The sequence below is a fragment of the Gorilla gorilla genome, chromosome 9, assembly GCF_029281585.2.
Source record: "Gorilla gorilla gorilla isolate KB3781 chromosome 9, NHGRI_mGorGor1-v2.1_pri, whole genome shotgun sequence".
NCBI classification, from domain to species: Eukaryota; Metazoa; Chordata; class Mammalia; order Primates; family Hominidae; genus Gorilla; species Gorilla gorilla.
In genome coordinates, this window is record NC_073233.2 from 128,602,019 (window position 1) to 128,621,875 (window position 19,857).

At 47.1% G+C, this 19,857-nt stretch overlaps 1 protein-coding gene across 3 annotated transcripts in view; it reads left to right on the forward strand.

Annotated features, from left to right (window-relative positions):
- GRIK4 (glutamate ionotropic receptor kainate type subunit 4) overlaps positions 1-19,857 on the forward strand; it is a 477,203-nt gene that overhangs the window by 147,702 nt on the left and 309,644 nt on the right. For all 3 annotated transcript variants that reach the window (XM_055356137.2, XM_031016481.3, XM_055356138.2), the window contains exon 3: positions 626-757. In XM_055356137.2, coding sequence (XP_055212112.1) covers positions 676-757 — 82 coding nt within the window. In that variant the 5' untranslated portion in view covers positions 626-675. The remainder of the gene's footprint in view (positions 1-625; positions 758-19,857) is intronic.

Sequence of the window (19,857 nt, forward strand, 5' to 3'; positions counted from 1 at the left end):
TGCGTTTGGGGAAATGGAGTAACCCTCCCAACTGTCCCATCCCTTCCTCTTCTGCTCACCCATGGCTCCAATTCCTTAAGGGCAGATGAGGGTTTTGTTTGTTTGAGACAAAGGCTCGCTTTGTCGGCCAGGCTGGAGTGCAATGGCGAATAGTGCAACCTTGGCTCACTGCAACCTCTGCCTCCTGTGTTCAAGTCTGTGACACAGGGTCCCGAGTAGCTGGCATTACAGGCATGCGCCACCATGCCCACCTAATTTTTGTATTTTTAGTAGAGATGGGGTTTCGCCATGTTGGCCAGGCTGGTCTCGAACTCCTGGCCTCAAGTGATCCACCCACCTTGGCCTCCCAAAGTGCTGGGATTACAGGCGTGAGCCACTGTGCCTGGATGAGAGCAGATGAGGTTCTTCATTTCTAATGACACGCCATGAATCATCCAACCACAGTTACAGCAACCTGCCCCATGTCGGTCACAGAGCTGAAGTTAGAACCTGAGCCTTCTTTGAGCCCGGAATGTAAGGAGGAAAGACAAAGGGGCCTCTCCGGCTCCTGGGTGTCACTGGGATGGTGGGGCAGCTGCCTAGCTGGAGCCTGGGACTCACGTGCCCCCAACCCCCTCTCTCGCAGAGTTATGTCATGCCCAGGCCAGCAGGGGGCTCCATGAGGATTCATAGAAGATGCCCCGCGTCTCGGCGCCTTTGGTGCTGCTTCCTGCGTGGCTCGTGATGGTTGCCTGCAGCCCGCACTCCTTGAGGATCGGTAAGTGTGGCCCAGCTTGGGGCAGTGCCCCCACCCACTATCCCAGGTGTCCACAAGGGACATGAGAGTGCTGCACAGGACTTGGGGAAGCTGCCCAGCCCGTGCACTGTGCCCTCCCTGAGTGTGGCTGGGGTGAACATGCAGGTGGTGGTGGTGGAGGCAGCTGACAGGTGACCACTCCGATCTGGTCAACCTGCTGAGCTCCCCGGCCACTAGAATAAAGATGCTGATAACTCCCTAGTGCAGTCAATGTAGGTTCAGCCTAGCAGGTTAAGAGGCAGCTGTCGGGGAAAAAGGAGGGTGAGGATGGCCATGGGAACTCCAAATCTAGGGCTGGAGATGGGAGAAGAGGTCCCTTCTTTCCTGTGATCAGTCCAAGAAGGCTTCCTGGAGAGAGTGCTATGTCCACAACTTGGAAGAAGCCAGGAGTCTGCTGGGGTGGCCTGGCTGCTTGGAAGGGCCCTTGACATTGGGTCTGCTTGCTGTGGCCTGGCTCTGAGAGGGAGGGCAGGGTCACGTGAGTCTCTCCCTTGCCTTGTTGCTGTGGGACGCCCACTTTAGGTGTGGGCAGGCGGGCTTCCACCTGAGCCCTCAGCATCCCATCCCTGGAGGGGGGGGGGTCTGGGAAGTCAGGTGCCTCCTCCCTGCCGGGACTGAACAAGACTTGTCAACTGCAGGTTGAGGCTCTCTAGATCCTGGTTCCTGGGGACACAGCCAGCCACAGGGACAAGGACACATTTCAGTCCGGCAGGTGCAGTGTGGTCATCTGATGGCCCAGCAACAGAGAACCCATGGAATTAGGACAGATGTGGGGTGTCGGGGATCAGGGGTGTCTATGTGTACATCGGGGGATGGGGATTAGTGTGGACAGGTGGGTGGGGCACAGCAGTGACAAACCCAGAAAGGTAGGTTGATGGCCACAAGACGACCCATCCAACAGCAGGGCCTCAAGGGTAGGGTTAAGTGACAGCCCTAGAGGAACTCAAATACCAGGCAGGTTACCCCAACGGATAACCACATGAGGCCCCTCTTCCCACACTGGGGGTGGGGTTGGGGGTGGGAGCAAAGGCAGGAATCTGGATCTTAAACCTGAGCCTGAAAGGGTTAGAGGCTGACTTAGAGCAAAGATGGCATGATGCTGAATCTCAGGGAGCTGACTTAAAGCTCCCAAATTCCTCCAATTGCATTCAGGTCAGTGTGCTGGTGATGGTCAGGAGGCCATGGTGTGGGCAGAGGTGGGCGAGCAGCCAAAACCTGGCTAGGCCAGGGGTCACAGGCCGGAAGCCCAGCCTACAGGTCTGTGAGCTGCTTCGTTTTACCTTGTGGGCACAGTTTTTCATGCAAATGCAGAGGAGCTGATTGGAATCAGAAATGTGGACAGGTGACTCAGTTCTCCCCCTCACCCTGCCCTCGACACACTGCTCTGCATGCTTAAAAAAAAAAGAAATTAAAAAACAAAATTTTCCCTCCCTCTTCTCCGTTCATTTTTACAGAAACTTCAAAACCTAATTTAATTCTGCTTAGCAGCAATGCAAAACGGTTCATATCCTTAAGATGTTTAATTTATAAGATGCCTATAGTTTTTCAGCATTTGCTGCAAGGTCTTCTCCCTCTCTAAATGAGTGAATAAAGTGGCAACCCATCAATTTCCATTTGTCGCTAATGGGAAGAGGAAAGGGATTGAGCCAGAATCAGCAGCACCTCATGGCCTCGCCTCTCCCGACACTTGTGCTCCGGGAGGGAAGCAGAAAGCAGAGCTGACAGGTCCCTCTTTTGGCTGCCACAACAGAGGGCTTCCAAGGCACCCCTCGTGCTCCCAAACCCATACTCTGAACAATGCTTGTTCAGTTCTGTCAAGACTGCTGGCCCTCAGTTTTGGTTCATGCTAGGCCACTTCCAGCCGCTTTCCAGCCAGGGGCCCTGCTGGCTGGCAAGGTCAAACCGGGCCTAATCTCCTGCAGAGGCCAGGAAGCAGAGTTAAGCCAACAGAAAAGGAAGAAAAGAAAAACCCAAACAGCAGTGCCAGGACCCGTTCTTCCTGTCTCCTTGGTTAGCCTGAGTGCCAGGAGTTTTTTAAAATCTCCCAATCCTTATGGATGGAAAGTTGCTAATTACATGGACTCCAGAGGGGATGTGGAGTAGGGCAGGGATGGGAAGAGAAGTGGGTCAAGAAAACACAAGTAGCTGTGCTGAGCAGCAGGCAGCCTTGCATGCAGATGGGCTGGGCTGGCATTAACTGTGCTGGGGTCTCTGGGGTCCTTGAGAGGCTTATGGGAAGGGAAGGGGCTGCTGCTCCTCTCGCCTTCCCAGGGGTCACTTTTCCTTGCATTTGAGTTTTTCTGGGGTTTTCCCCAACCCCAGCCTCAGAATGGGTGGCTCTCTGAATGGGGCTGCATGAAGAGACCAAAAATCTGAGAGATAAATCGCCCTGTTTGCTCCATCCTCAGCCCCACTTGTCTGCTGGTGACAATATGGATGTTTGGAAAGAGGTGGCCGAACCCATTACCCTGCCTTGTGATGGCTGTTTTTCATTCAAGTGAGGTGCAGGGCAGGAGATACAGCCAAATTGTCTATTACAGTGTTTGGCGTTTACCCCTCGAATGAGGTTTTGGGTAAAAGAAAGGGATTTTATTTATGGCTGTGAGGCTGGCTGCATAAATTCCCCAAACTCTCACACATATGTCAACCCCTTCCATCATGTATCTTCTGAAAATGTTTTTTGATTTTGCTTCAGTCCCTCTGGGTCCTCTGAGTGATAACTGTGGAGCTACAAGTTAATAAATGCCCTGAGAAGACCCCACCCCATCTTTGCACCCCCTTCATTACTTAAAGAGACCAGAGATCATTGTCATTCTTAGATCCAGAAGGGACTATAAGGATTCGTTCTTTAACCTGCTCATCTTGCAAATGAGGAAACAGGGTCACAGCAGGCAGTGGTTTGGCCAAGGTCACCTGGCAAGTAGGGGCCTGGCTGGTGGCAGCTGGCACTGGTGCTGGCATCCTTGACTCCTCTTCCAGTGCTCTCTTCTCCATGCACCCATGGGCTTCCTTAGCTGCTGAGAAGCAGAATCACCTTCAATAGTATGTGAAGGTTATATTCTCCTACAGTTTCCTCCATTCCTGTTCAGAAAACATTTCAGACATTAGCAAATGTGTTACCCTTGCCCCTAACACCTTGAGACTCATTAAGTATTTGTTAACTGAATGAACGCCAGGCTCCAAGCCTACCACTTGTTACTCCTTCCTCGGCTCTGTATTTTACCTACACTAAACCACTCCCTGTGAGCCAAATATACCAGGAGGATTTACTCCCAGCTTTACCCATTCCCCTGCTCTCCCTATAGTGCTCTTCCTCCCGTTTCATCTTCTCTGCCTGCAAAACAAATCCAGCTCCTCCTTCTACTCCTCTTCTTTTTCTTCGTCTTCCTCCTCCATCGCCATCAGCTTAAATGGCTCTTCCTCTGCAAAGTCCTTTCCCATTATCATCCTGTCCGTAAGAGGGAGAATTCATCTTTTTCCTACCATTCCCCCATTCCCCCAGCACATAACATCTGTTCCAGCACTTGCCGTGTTATATTCTAAAGATTATGGCATTTTCCCACTAGACTCTGAACTCCATGGGAGAGTGACCCCCAACAGAAGGGCCCAACACATGATGCAAAGAAGTATATGGGTGCAGTTCAATGAATGTGATGGACAGATGAATCCATGGTTCTTGCAAGACTGGGTTTGGTCTTGCAATAACCAAACAATAACGTGTTTGGTACCATTGTTTTAAATGGCACTGTCTTACCTATGCATAAAGAGGTAAACTTATTGGAGAAAGGAGAAGAGAAAGGAGAAAGAGGAAAAGGAGAAAATGTCCATGTGTCTGTCTTACTTAAAAGAGAATAGGAATGGGCTGAAGATCCTGGTTGGGTTCTAATGAAAGCCTTGGCAGTAATAATAAACTCAATGACACAATTATTCATTCATTAATTAACTCAACAGATATTTATTAAATGCTATGTGCCAAGCACTGAGGACGCAGTGCTACACAATAATAATCAAAATAATAACTCCCATTCTTTGCCTGGCACTGGGCTAAGTATTCCCCATATCTCACCCAGTCTCATTGGACCAAACAATCCCCTGTTATAGATGAAGAAATGGAAGCTCAGAGAGTTTAAATAATGAACCTAAGGTCACACAGCTAGTGAAATTTGAACCTGTCTCCAAAGCTGTCTCTTCCTGCTCTTCTAGAGCTGATGACCCCCTGGAAACATTTGGGATATCCCATTATCACAGCCATCACATTAACTACATTGTGTTCTGCTGGTAAGGAGTTGAAAGATGGAATCATCATGGCTAATATAGTTTCCTGCTCTTTATGGACACTTTTTACCTCAAAAGCATTTCTTAAAGGGCACAAAGTCTAGTTGAGAGATGAGGAAACTGAGGCATGGGGATTTCAGGGCTCAGTCGAGGTGGCAAGGGAAGTTCTGCTCAGCATGGGTGTATTAGACACATCAGCAGGTTATTGCAGCAATTGAATCTCTCTTGTTTAAGGTTTCCCTGTGTGGTAAAGCAGCAAGAGCTTGGATTTATTTTACACTCTGTCTTACGAGGACCCCCCAAGCACTTTATAACTGTAATTTTTTACTTAGTTGGTTTCCCCCCAATGAGCTCCAATTCTGTACAGAGAATGTTCAACATAGAACATTGAAATGTTATAAAGATAAAGATAATAGGAGAATTGGGGGAGACAAGGGAAAAGGATAAAAAACACCAGTTTCTTATCCTGTTATACTGTGTATTAAATATGTCTAATCCACCGAGATTCAAATATACCAGCTGAATTCTTTGCCTTGTAGAGGATTCACCATGGGTTTGTTTGAGCAGTGGGCTCCTCTGATCATGTTAGCACATGATTTGATTTATGAAATTTTGATCAGCATGCAACTTTGCATCTCGTTTCCAAATTGAGTCACCCATATAGACAATCAATTGGTCTTTCACATTAGTGACAAATAGAAATTGATGACTTTCTCCTTCATCTGTCACCTAGGGGGGGAATATAGAAGGATTTCTAGGACATAAATCTCTCCCCTGGTAAGCACCTTAGGGAGGCTGTGTCTTTCTTATTCATGTCTGTATTCCCAGAGTCTAGCACTGTGCTTGGCCCACAGTAGTGGGCTTAGTAAATGTTTGCTAAATGAATTCACTGTGGCAAGTTCTGAATTTTGAGCTGACCCGTCAGTTTGCAAACTTCTCTTCCCCCAGGAATTGGTCAAGGTTTAAAAATGCCAACCAATGTTATTGTCAGCCCATAAAATACATAATTAGGAGAGTAAATATTTTACCAAAAGAAAAAAAAGTCTGCGTGTGTGTCTGCACACACTTGTGCTTATGTAAGGCTATCTCTCCTCTCCTCCTTGCTCCTCCCCTGCCCAACACATTTTGGGGTGACTGAGGGAGGTGTGGCTGTAGTGAGAGAGATATTCAGGCTGGCATGCTGTGGTGTCATCTGTCTTCCCTTGGTCTTCAGGAGCACCACATAGGGTGGTTTTGGGATGTTTATTCTCTCTTTTGCCCTTTCCAAAACCCACTGTGCACTGTAACTTCATCCGTAATCTCTTCTACTGAGAGGTTAGAGATGAATTAGGCCTAGATATTCCATTTTACAGATAAGAAATCCCGGGGTCCCAAAAGGTGAAATGAATTGGTGAATGCCCTTTTGGTGGTGCCAGGACTCCTGACTCCCAACCGCCTGGGTGACATTTGTGCCATGGTTTGTGGTGTATAGCGTGTTCTTACACACATGTTAATTCACTTTCCCTGGTGACCTGCAAGGCGGGTTGAAGTGAGCACATCTTGTGGAGAGGAGCCTGAGTCTCCCAGGTTTGTGACTTCCCCAAGCTTGCGTAGAGGTGAGTGGTCAGGTCAGGAAGAGTGGTCACATCAAAGGGGGTGGACCGATAAGCATCTGAGGACAGCGTTGGGGTAGGGTCCTGAATACCCTGCTGGCAGTGTGTTCTCGATGAGTGAGATCCGAATGCCACCAGGGGCCAGCGTGGCGACGCCTGGGGGCTCACAAAACAAGGCAGAGCTGAAGAGAAAAAGCACATAGGTAATGGCAGTGAGCGTTAGTAAGTGTTGCTTCTCTATTTTGTTTTCTTAAGCATATTGTGATCCATCACTGGTAAGGGTCCCAGGGGTAGAAGTGTCAGACATGAAGGGATGGGGCTATTGTTCCATATCTGAAGTCTTAGGTAACAGAGCTGATTTCCATATCATTTTGGTATGTGGCTGCCTGTGTTCATTTGTGCTAGAATGGCCTGAGTATCTCCAGGTTTTCAACGAATATCATGGGCTGATGGTATCTATTCAGTTGGATCGAGCAGCGTGGCCAGTGGACCTGACTGGCAGTATTGGATTCAACAGGGGTGAATACCATATTGAAAGAGTGATGGTGATATTTCATGAGAATTTCAAAAACCTGTCTCTAGCTCTGTGAAGTCATTTACAAAAAGTCTTGGGATGTGGAGTGAGTCACTAGCAAGCTCTATTTTGGTGGGGGGTGTTGGGAGTGGAAATTATGGAAAGAGGTTTTGATTCCATGTAAAAAAGTGTTTTCCAGGCAGATGGAATGGGCTTTTTTGGATACCAAGGTCCCCATACCCGGAGGGGGCCACACAGGTCGGACAGGGATTTCAGCCTCAAATGTGGTATTGGACCTGTTACCTCTAAGACCCCCTTCAGTCTGGGATTTGGTGATACAATCTTTTGACCTTTGGTCTCTTCTCATCCTCTCATAGGGAGACATTTCATTATCATTGTGTCCTCATTAATAACCATTAACAAGAGCTTAGAATTGAGGCAACCAGCTGCCTAATTTAAGCCATGACCCCATTTGGCTCCAATCCTTTGGATAAGCCAGGTAGGACATAAGAACCCTGCTAATTCTTTTGTTCTGTTGATGTAGACCTGGGCTGTCTGGGTGCTTCCTTCCTCCCTGTGGCCACTGATGGCAGAGCTGGAGAAGCACAGGCAATGTGGAAGCTGCTGCTAGACCTCAGCCGAGTGCCTGCGTGGGCGGGACGCGTGCGTGTGCATCACTGGAGCCAGCACATCCCACTCACAGCCTCGCGGCTCGTCAGCAGGCAAGACAGTGGTCACACTTAGCTCTCATTAGTCTGGATAAACAGGCACACGTTCCCTATCAGCTTTACGGGGGCTGGGGCTCAGCTCGGGGGGTAGTGTGGGCAGCAGGGTGCTGCAGACAGCTGTCAGGCTGTCCCATTGGTGTGTGTTTCCTCCCATTGAGCTGAGATATGGTACCTGGGCAGCTCGTGGTGGACCCAGCCAGCGAGGCCCATTAAACCCACACTGATGAGGGGTGTTGTGGAGAGGACACTGACCAGTCAGGTGCAGATGTGCACGCAGTGGCAAACACAGTCCTCTAGCTGGGCAGACAGTGCCACTGTGCTGGACTTGAGAGGCACTGTGACTCTGTCTAATGCTCAGCCCTGACTGGGGGTCTCTGGAATTGAGACTCTATCTATCTGAGTGTGACTCCTTTAGAAAAGGTTCATCGTGTCTGTAGTCCCAGCTACTTGGGAGGCTGAGAGGGAAGAATCACTTGAGTCCAGGTGTTTGAGGCTGCAGTGAGCTATGGTAGCACCACTGCCCTCCATCCTGGGTGACAGAGTGAGATCCTGTCTCATAGATGGATAGATAGATAGATAGATAGATGATAGATAGATAGATAGATAGATAGATAGATAGATAGATAGATAGATAGATAGATAAGTAGGTAGATAAGTACATAGGTAGGTAGATAGAGAGGTAGGTAGGTAGGTAAGCAGACAGACAGAGAAAGAGGTAGGCAGACAGAGAGATAGGTAGGCAGATGAAAGAAAGAAGAAAGAAAAAAGAAAGAGAAAGAGAGAAAGAAGAAAAGAAAGGAAGAAAGGAAGGAAGGAAAGAAAGAAAAGAATGAAAGAGAGAAAGAGAGGGAAAGAGGAAGAAAAGAAAGAAAAAGAAAGGAAGAAAAAGAAAAGAAAACAAAAAGGAAAGAAAAGAAATGGAAAGAAAGAGGCTTACCTCTCTGAAACCCTCCCCCAGGGAAGACGTCAGCCCCAGCCCTTTAAGCTCCCATCACTCCCTGTGTTTCAGGTGGGGAATCAGCCTGAATGGGGTTGACTGGTCCTCTAGGGTAGTCCACAAGAGGGTCCCCCGTGTCTCCCTCTCCTCTCAGTCTCTTCCACCTGGACTCACCCAGGTTCCTTCAGTGGCTTTTCATATGATTGAGGAATGGAGTCAGATGTGTTGTGGGGAAACACTGGAGTTGGCTCCCGGGAGGCTCTAGCACAGCGCACATATTAACACCAGGAGTGTGGGCTCTGGAACCAGACTGCTCGGATATGAATCTGAGCTCCACCCTTTACTAGTGTATGACTTTGGGCAAGAACATAATTTCTCAGTGTCTCCATTTCTTCATCTATAACATGGGCTAATAGTAGTCCCTGTTTTATGCTTTTATAAGAATTCAATAAGTTCCTGCATAGAAGCACTTAGGATGGTGTCAGGCATACAGTAAGTGCTATGAAAGTGACATCTGTAATTGATAATAGTACTACTGGGCCAGCCTGTTGCCATCTCTAGCCTTTGCCTGCCCGGATCACCCTTCCCCATTTCTCCACCAAATATTGTCTCTTCTCTTTTTTTAAACCCTGCTTTAAATTCACCTTGTTCTGGGAGATGAGAATCCCCACCTTGTCTAGGGAACTTTCCCTTCCAAAGCATGGGTGTGTGTGTGTTCACACACTCATGTGTGGGTGGCACTCTTTCTGGGCACTTACCCCCCATTTCTGTGCAGCATTTTTTGAAACCTTATTTGAATTCCATCTACCCTGGGAGGCTAAGAGCATCCTGAGGAGAGAGCTCTGTCTTTCCCACCCTCTTAGCCTGGTGGACTCTTCACACAGGAGCAGTTGTCCCAGGTATTGACTAATGGAGCTGAATGATTCCCTGTTCTTAAAAGCCTTCCTTAGCTGCTGTCCCTCTACAGTGGGCTCCTGATTTTTCTTCTTCCTTTTACAGCAAAGCTCTGCAAAAGAATTGCCTATTCAAGCTGTCTCTGTTTCCTCTCCTCTCTCTCTTTCCCTATCAATAGGACCTTCTCCAACCAGACTTTCAGCCCCGGGCATTGATGCCCAGATTGCTAAATCCAGTGATCTGTCCCCAGGCCCCATCTCACTGGACTTAGCAGCAGCATTTCACATAGTCTTTTCCTCCTTCCTCCTTGAAACACTTTTTCACTTGGCTTCTAGACCACGCCCCATCTTGTTCTTGCCCTGTTTCTGGCTATTCCTTCTCAGTCTCCTTTGCTCGTTCCTCATCTCTTGATCTCTGAAGATGGATATGCCTCAGGGCCCGGTCCTTAAACCTCTTCTCTCTGCATGCCCACTCCCTGGTGATCTCATGCAGTCTTAGGGCTTTAAAGCATCAATATGCTTATGACTCTAATCTCATCCGCAGCTCTGCACCTCTCCAGAACTCCAGATTCATCCCCACTGGGATGTCTAACAGAAACTCAGATTTGGCATGTCCAAAATCGAGTTATTGATTTTCCCCTCCATGCCTGCTTCTCCTACTGTCTACTCATTTCATAAATGGTAATGCCATTCTATCTCTGTGGATATAGGCTCCAAACCTTGGAGTCATCCTTGGTCTCATCTTTCTCTGATACCCACATCCTCTCTATCAACAGTCCTGTTGGCTCTGCCTTCCAAGTATATCCAGTACAACCCAACTGCGTCTCACCACCTCAGCAGGTGCTTCCCTTTTCCAAGCCAGTATTATTTCTCCCTGGATTACTGCAAACCTTTCCTGTTAGTTTCCCTGCCTCTTTCTTGCCCTCTCACTTTTCATTCTCAAAATGGCAGCAAAAATGACTCTTTTAAGATGTAAATTGGATTGTGTCAGTCCACTGCTCCAGTCCTCTGCTGACTTCCCATGTCAGAATAAAAGATGAAGTCCTCACAGTGGCCCACAGGGCGGTCCATGAACTGCCCTTTATTCTGATGAATTTTATTGTCATTTCCTACCACCCTGCCTCTCACTCATGCCACACACCACCCCCAGCTCCACCAGCTTCTTTGCTTTTCCTCAAATGCACCAAGTGTGCTCCTGCCCCAGGGCCTTCGCACCTGCTGTGCCCTCTGCCTGGAACACTTTTCACCTGGATATCTGTGTGGTTCACTTTCTCATGCCATGCAGGTCATGCCCTGACCATCCTCTAGCCCTGCCTCTGCCCCTGACACTTTCTGTCCTTCTTCTCTGCTTCCTTTTTCTTTTTTTATTTTTATTATACTTTAAGTTCTGGGATACATGTGCAGAATGTGCAGGTTTGTTACATAGATATACATGTGCCATGGTGGTTTGCTGCACCCATCAATCCGCCATCTACACTAGGCATTTCTCCTAATGCCATCCCTCCCCTTGTCCCCCACCCCTCAACAGGCCCCAGTGTCTGATGTTCCCCTTCCTGTGCCCGTATGTTCTCGTTGTTCAACTCCCACTTATGAATGAGAACATGCGGTGTTTGGTTTTCTGTTCCTGTGTTAGTTTGCTGAGAATGATGGTTTCCAGCTTCATTCATGTCCCTGCAAAGGACATGAACTCATTCTTTTTTATGGCTACATAGTATTCCATGGTATATATGTGCCACATTTTCTTTATCCAGTCTATCACTGATGGGCATTTGGGTTGGTTCCAAGTCTTTGCTGTTGTGAATAGTGCTGCAGTAAACTTACGTGTCCATATGTCTTTAGAGTAGACTGATTTATAATCCTTTGGGTATATACCCAGTAATGGGATTACTGGGTCAAAAGGTATTTCTAGCTCTAGATCCTTGAGGAATCGCCACACTGTCTGCCACAATGGTTGAACTAATATACACTCCCACCAACAGTGTAAAAGCATTACTATTTCTCCACATCCTCTCCAGCATCTGTTGTTTCCTGACTTTTTAATGATCGCATTCTAACTGGCGTGAGATGATATCTCATTGTGGATTTGGATTTCTCATGGATATCTCATTTTGATTTGGATTTCTCTAATGGCCAGTGATGATGAGCTTTTTTTCATATGTTTGTTGGCCGCGTAAATGTCTTCTTTTGCAATATGTCTGTTCATATCCTTTGCCCACTTTTTGATGGGGTTGTTTGTTTTTTTCTTGTAAATTTGTTTAAGTTCCTTGTAGATTCTGGATATTAGCCCTTGTCAGATGGATAGATTGCAAAAATTTTCTCCCATTCTGCAGGTTGCCTGTTCTCTCTGATGACAGTTTCTTTTGCTATGCAGAAGCTGTTTAGTTTAATTAGATCCCATTTGTCAATTTTGGCTTATGTTGCCATTGCTTTTGGTGTTTTAGTCATGAAGTCTTTGCCCATGCCTATGTCCTGAATGGTATTGCCTAGGTTTTCTTCTTATGGCTAGCCAGTTTTCCCAACACCATTTATTAAATACAGAATCCTTTCCTCATTGTTTGTTTTTGCCAGGTTTGTCAAAGATGAGATGGTTGTAGATGTATGTTGTATTTCTGAGGTCTCTGTTCTGTTCTATTGGTCTGTATATCTGTTTTGGCACCAGTACCATGCTGTTTTGGTTACTGTAGCCTTGTAGTATAGTTTGAAGTCACGTAGTGTGATGCCTCCAGCTTTGTTCTTTTTGCTTAGGATCGTCTTGACTATATGGGCTCTTTTTTGGTTCCATATGAAATTTAAGCCAGGCACAGTGGCTCACGCCTGTAATCCCAGCACTTTGGGCGGCTGAGGCAGGCAGATCACGAGTTCGGGAGTTTGAGACCAGCTTGGTCAACATGGTGAAACCCCGTCTCTACTAAAAATACAAAAATTAGCAAGGCATGATGTCAGGTGCCTGCAATCCCAGCTACTCAGGAGGCTGAGACAGGAGAATCACTTGAAACTGGAAGGCGGAGGTTGCAGTGAGCCAGGATTGCACCACTGCACTCCAGCCTGGTCAACAAGAGTGAAACTCTGTCTTAAAAAAAAAAATAGAAAAAAGAAATTTAAAGTGTTTTTTCTAATTCTGTGAAGAGAGTCAATGGTAGCTTTGATGGGAATAGCTTCGAATCTGTAAATTACTTTGGGCAGTATGGCCATTTTCATGGTATTCATTCTTCCTATCCATGAGCATGGAATGTTTTTCCATTTGTGTCCTCTCTTATTTCCTTGAGCAGCAGTTTGTAGTTCTCCTTGAAGAGGTCCTTCACATCCCTCTAAAGTTGTATTCCTAGGTATTTTATTCTCTTTGTAGCAATTGTGAATGTGAGTTTGCTCGTGATTTGGCTCTCTGTCTATTATTGGTGTTTAGGAATGCTTGTGATTTTTGCACATTGATTTTGTATCCTAAGACTTTGCTGAAGTTGCTTATCAGCTTAAGGAGTTTTTGGGCTGAGATGACAGGCTTTTCTAAATATATAATCATGTCATCTGCAAACAGAGATAATTTGATTTCCTCTCTTCCTATTTGAATATGCTTTACTTCTTTCTCTTGCCTGATTGCCCTGGCCAGAACTTCCAATACTATGTTGAATAGGAGTGGTGAGAGAGGGCATACCTGTCTTGTGCCAGTTTTCAAAGGGTATGCTCCCAGCTTTTGCCCAGTCGGTATGATATTGGCTGTGAGACCATCCTCTAGCCCCTCCTCTGCCCCTGACACTTTCTGTCCTTCTTCTCTGCTTTATTTTTCTATAACATTCATCATCATCTGACATATGGGTCCTATTGTTTATTGTCTGAGTCCTCCCATGGGGAAAAACCCTTTGTTTAGTTCTCTGCTGTTTCCCCAGCACTTAAGACTGAGTGCATGGTGTATAGTAGGTGTCCACTAAATATCTACTGAATGAATGAATGATGGAGACCCAAGGGAGGTCCCAAAGGAGCTTTACATTTGAAAGCTTTTGGAAGGCAGAGATGGGCGGTCTCACGGACACAGAGGCAGCCCTTAACAAGTGCTGCATGCCGAGGACTGTGCAGTGATGCTGCTGGCTCCCTGTCCCCATATTCTCTGATCCCTGCAGCCAAACCCCAGGTCCTGAGGCAAATCTTGTTCCTATTTGGAGGAAGCCCAAGCCAGCAGTTTAATGACTCAGCATCAACCTGAGTTTTGACTGTTGGTCTTACCTTGTCCCTCAGATCCAAACACCAGGCTCTTGGCATATAGTCCACCAGCGCTTGTGTTTCCCCTGCAGTGCCTAAGTCTTCTCATCAGGTCTGAGACTTCACTCTGATGCTCTGGCTGTGCCCAAGCTCCTCTGGGACTGTGGTCAGACCTTTTTGTCTCAGTCTTGCGGGAGCCTGGAGACTGGAACCTGGACCTAGCATCTCAGCTGGGACTGCCCCTGGCCTCCAGCTCTTTCCTGAAACTGCCATTGTTGGTAGTTTCAGGAAACTGGAGGAGCCTTGACCAGTTCTGACTGTTTGCTTTTCCTTAGATTCACAAAATCTGCATGCTGGCAGGGCCCTCAAGTCACTCATTCCTCCTTTGAATCGTTCTGACCATTGGTTTTTCTATTGAGCCTGACTCTATCTCTCTGTGCCTACCGTTCTAGCTCTGTCTGTTCCTCGGGGCCGTACAGAACAGGCCTGGTGCTCTTCCCTGTGATGGCCCCTCTGAGACCTGCAGCAATATCATTTCATGGCTCCCGGCATCTTCTTTCTTCCAGAGATGTACCATTAGTGCCTTTGATGGTTCCTTCCATCTCATGGATTGGATCCAATTCATCAACCTGGTCACCCTCCTCTAAATCAGTTTTCTTTTTTCTCCATCCTAATTAGGATGTGATCCCCCAAATCAGAAGCAGGCACTCTTTTCACCTGCTTTTCATCCACCATAGGTATCTGCTCCAGCCTGGTGGGGATCTGGCCTCTAGGTTCAGAGCCCCTTGTTGAACCCATTCCCACCCAGCCCTGGCTGGCCAGTCTTTGGGTTAAAGAGAGCCAATCTAGATCTCGACACGTGCCTATAAAACACATCCCCCTGCCCTGGCTCTTCATAGGTTGGGCTTTGCTTTCAGTAGCCAGAAGCAAGGCTGCTCTTTGAAACCACTGCAGCAGGTTGCCCAGTGTCTAAAGATCACTGCATTGAAGGGCCAGGTGCTGGGAGCTTCCCTAAGTGGAATCACCTCCTTGGCTTCCTCCAAGCTGTGTTGTTCCCATCCTTTCTAGCACATGGTCTTTGGAGCATGGAGTGACACAGGTGGGGGAGGGAATGCCAGTTATCTAGCAACAGTTATAAATTTCCCTTAGCGGCAGGGATCTAACAACATGAGACTTAGAGCTTTCAGCTCCCAGATGAAAGAACAGGGATTTTCCCAGCAATGACAGAAACATATAGCCCTGGGGGCCCCCGCAGGAATCTCTGTTATGGAGCTGCTCCAAGGGGGCACCAACCACAAGCCTGAGTAGAATTGCAATAGGTGGCCCCAGACCTCTGGGCAGCCACCCAGAAATCTCAGGCATGCAGCCTGGAGAAGAGGGAGAACTTTCCAGAGGCCACAGTTAAAGAATTTTCCTTGCACCTCCTGGAGCTGCTGGAGTTGCTGAAATTAAAAGGGCCTTTATCTGGAAATTATGGTTGAATGCCAGTTTCCCCTGTAGAGTCAATTTGGAAAACCTAAAGCACTAAAGGAATTAAGTTTGCTAAATGGAAATAAGTGGAGTTGGTGGAGATGAAATTGGATGTATGTAAGTGAAATCATCTGTGGATTGCCCCCTTTGGCGCTTTCCCTTTATTTAACCAACCTCTTCTTCATCTGCCATAGGAATGATCTCCCAGAGAGCACGGTGGCCCCTGGGAGGGTCCCATAGGGGAGGCAGGGCCACCTTCTCTGGGAGAGTTGCTGCAGTTGGCTTATAGTTGCAGCCTGGGTGGGGCTCCCTTCTGGGTCTGGAGTTCATATTCAAGTCTCCATAGCCTAGTCTGGCCTGGATCCAAAATTTGTGTGCCTGAATCCCACTTACTAGCCAAGTGCTTGTAGGCAAATTACTCATCCATTCTCACACTCAATTTTCCATCTTTGGACTGGAGATAACAGAGCTTATCCTTAATTGTTGCATTAATTGAGAGGATACAGGTGAAGTAGCATGCACAGTGTGTGGCATATAAGAAATATTAGTTTCTATCTTTTTATTTCTTTAAAAAATAGTAGTTTGCTCAAGCAACTGGATGGCATCATAGGGTAGTGAGACAGGTGTGGGCTTTATTGATGTACAAACCTGCAATTGAATTGCAATTTCAGCATGTGATCTTGGGCAAATTATTTGGTCTCTGTTTCCTACTATGAAATGGGGATAATAATACTCACCTTATAGAATTGTTGAGGTTTACATGAGCTAATGTATGGAAAATAGGTAGGACAGTGCCTGACAGTAGGAAGCCCATAAATAATAGTTATTATCGATAGTTCTACCATAATTATTATTACTGTAGTTTTCCATTGCTGCCATGACAAATTTTCACAAACTTAGTGGCTTAAATAAGACAAAATTATGATCTTACAGCCTGTAGGTCAGAAGTCTTAACTGAGCTAAAGCTAAGATTTTAGTGGGGTTGCATTCCTGTCTGGAGGCTCTAGGAGAGAACCTGCTCATTTGGGTTGTTGACGGAATTACTTCCTTGTGGTTATAGGATGGGGGGCCCCATTTTCTTGCTGGCTGTCAGCTGAGAGCCATTCCCAGCTTCTAGAGGCCGCTGCATCCCCTGGCTCCATTTTCCTCTTCCTCCATTTTCAAGGCCAGTAATGGTGGATTGAGTCATTCTCGCCTCACAAGCTCACTGAGCTCAGCTGGGAAAGGTTCTCCAATCTTAAGGACTCATGAGATTCGATTGAATCTCCCAGGATAAGCCAGGATCATCTCCCTGCCTCAAGATCTGTAACCTTACTCACATTTGCAAAGCCCCTTTTGCCACGTGTCTTAGTCCATTTTGTGTTGCTATAAAAGAACACCCAAGCCTGGGTAATTTGTAAAGAAAAGAGGTTTATTTAGCTCATAGTTCTGCAGGCTGGGAAGCTCCAGGGCGTGGCCCTGGCTTCTGGTGAGAGCTTTCGTACTGCATCACAACATGGCAGAGAAGATCAAAAGGGGAGGCAGATATGTGCAAAGAGGGAAAAACCTGACGGGTGTCTTGACTTTCTAACAACCCACACTCTCTTGGGAAGGAATCCATTCCTGCAATAAATAGTCCTGTCGCTTGAGAGCAAGAACTCACTCACTGCAGAACAGCACCAAGCCATTCATGAGGAATCCACCCCCACAACCCAAACACCTCCTACCGGGCCCCACTTCCCAGCACTGCCACATTAGGGATAAAATTTCAACATGAGTTTGATGGGGACAAACAAACCATGTCCAAACCATAGCACCATGGAAGGTAATGCATTTGCAGGGACTGGGTTTTAGGATGTGGGCATCTTTGGGGGCCATTATTCTTTCTACAACAACTGTTCTTGTAATGTGGGAGGCTAAGCCGCTGGAAAGCCTTCTCATGAGCAGTTCCATGTGCAGGGACTGCACACTTGGAAACTGTCCATAGCTCGATCCTTGGCCCAAGTTGCCTTACTCCTGTGAGCATCAACCATTTTGCATAAGAACCAGGCATCCCAGAGCACCGAAGCTGATGTGTTTTTTTCAATGGACAGAGGGAACTGGACATATTGGCTCTTCCATTACTGCAACTGAGATTATGCCACCAGGGAAGAGACACCTAGGAAGGGGCTGTGTAACAGGAAGTATTTTATCACGTTGATTTAGTAATCTCGCCACTCCTAACATGTCAGGGCACTAAAGGAGTAGCCTGCGAGCTGAGTGTGATCTGAGCCTGTGTCGTGTGGGCTCCGCTGGGCTCCGCTCAGAATGATGTGTTTATTTCCTGCCATGGGGTCTAGAGAGAATAACATCCCGCCACAGTCCCAGCAGACTCTCTCTTATTCTGCCTGCCATCCTTCCAGAAGGGCACAGATCTATGTGTGCTTTAAGAAGCAATGTGATGTAGGAGAGTACTGCTATGTGTGAAGAATGAGAACACTTAGGATCTGAAGCTGGTCCTGCCTGTTCCTCTGTTCTCTGGTACTTACTTAATACTGACAATGCCCTGTTTAGGGCTCAGCTCTATGGAAAATACAGAGAAATAGGATATTTTGTTGGTACATGTTCTAAATGTGGAAAGGCCAGACTCTCAGACATGAAGGAGCTAGAGGGCGATATGAAATAAGGAAGTATTAAGTGCTGAGACATCAGCTCTGGAGTTAGGCAGTGGTGACTGTGGTGGTCCAGGGACCGTGGGGACATTGCCATTTTGTGCTTCCTTTTCCCTGTTTGATATTTCTTTTGCTGCTGCCTAGAGCAGAGTAAGAGAGAGGGCAGTGGACCATCCCTTTAAGATACAGTACATCACAGGAGAGGGGATGACATTCATGTTTATTGAGCATCTACTGTGCCCATCACTTCCGTAAGTTATATGATTAATTTTTATAACAACCTCCAGAGGTAGGTTTGGTAATGTCTGCTATTTGGGTGTGGAAACTGAGGTGTGGAGGGACCAAGGTCACCCACGCAGAACATGGAAGATGCTGGATTTGAGCCAGACTCCCTGGCACCAACCCCATGCTCTATCCATTACACTAGACTCCTCCCTGCTGTGCTCCCCTCTGCAGAGACCCTGAGGCCTCTGGGCAGTGCCTGTGGCTCTGGAGGTGCAAGAGAAGGTAGGTGTGATTGAGGTCTGCCCAAGACCCATGGGACAACCTCAGTTTCTTTAGGGCAGACCCCACACCTCATCCCCCTTCTTGTCCCCACCTCTGCTGGTTTCCTTTTCAGACACTTGAGAGAGAGGAATTAACTTAAAATGGAACCACAGGGTCAGTGCTAAAGGCACCGTTAGGTTAAAATTGAGAGCTGAGGCTGTGGTGCTCAGAAGGGCCAAGTCTGCATGCTGGCTTTATTTATAGTCGCTTATTTATTAGATTCCAAATGATGTTTAACCAGGAATCATATGGCAGTGATCTTTGATTACTTATGCGGCTAATAGCTGAACATTTATTATTATTGCTATTTATTCAGCCAGCTAAGTGTACTGGGTGCTTCTCTTTCAGGAAAGCACCAAGGGAAGGGGCCAAAATAGAGGAGTGGCTTGGCTGGTGGTCCTATAGACCAGGTGAGGGGCTCCACTAGAAGGGTTTTTTTTGTTTGTTTTAGTTTTTGTTTTTGAGACTGAGTCTTGCTCTGTCATCCAGGCTAGAGTAAAGTGGCGTGATCTTGGCTCACTACAACCTCCGCCCCCCGGGTTCAAGCAATTCTCCTGCCCCAGCCTCCCATGTAGCTGGGATTACAGGTGCGTGCCACCACACCTGGTTAATTTTTTGTATTTTTAATAGAGACAGGGTTTCACCATCTTGGCCAGGCTGGTCTCGAACTCCCGACCTTGTGATCCACATGCCTTGGCCTCCCAAAGTGCTGGGATTACAGGTATGAGCCACCACGCCTGGCCCGGTTTTGTTTTTTGTTTTTTGTTTTTTGTTTTTTTTTAAAGAGCCAATCCTTAAAATAGAGGGAGTAGGGGTGGGAGTGCAGAGAACACCCTAAAGGGAAAGAAGAGTTTGAGATAAGAGTTGGGACTTCTGGAGCTAGAAATATCTAGCTTTATAATAACAGCAGCATTTATTCAGTATTTATTATGTGCCAGGCAGTATGGTAAATGCTCTTCAAAATGATTAATCCTACCACCACCTCCATTTCACAGATGAAAAACCAGAGGCTCAGAGAAATTCATAACTTAGCTGGTGTTCAAATCCAAGCCCTGTCTGCCTCTGGAGAGACCACATGTCCATTATACTGCCCTGCCCTCCGTCAGAGTCAGTGCCCTTCTTCTCTTTTGGTTAAGCTTAACTTTTTGAGTAAACAGCCCAAGAAAAGAATGGAAAACCTAGTGCCCCTGGAGCCCAGGAAAGAGTATGGAGAATGCAGCTCTTGGCTTCTCTGTTCTTTTCCCCAGTGTTTTGCAGCCCACTGGGAAGGAGCTGCCAGTGGTCC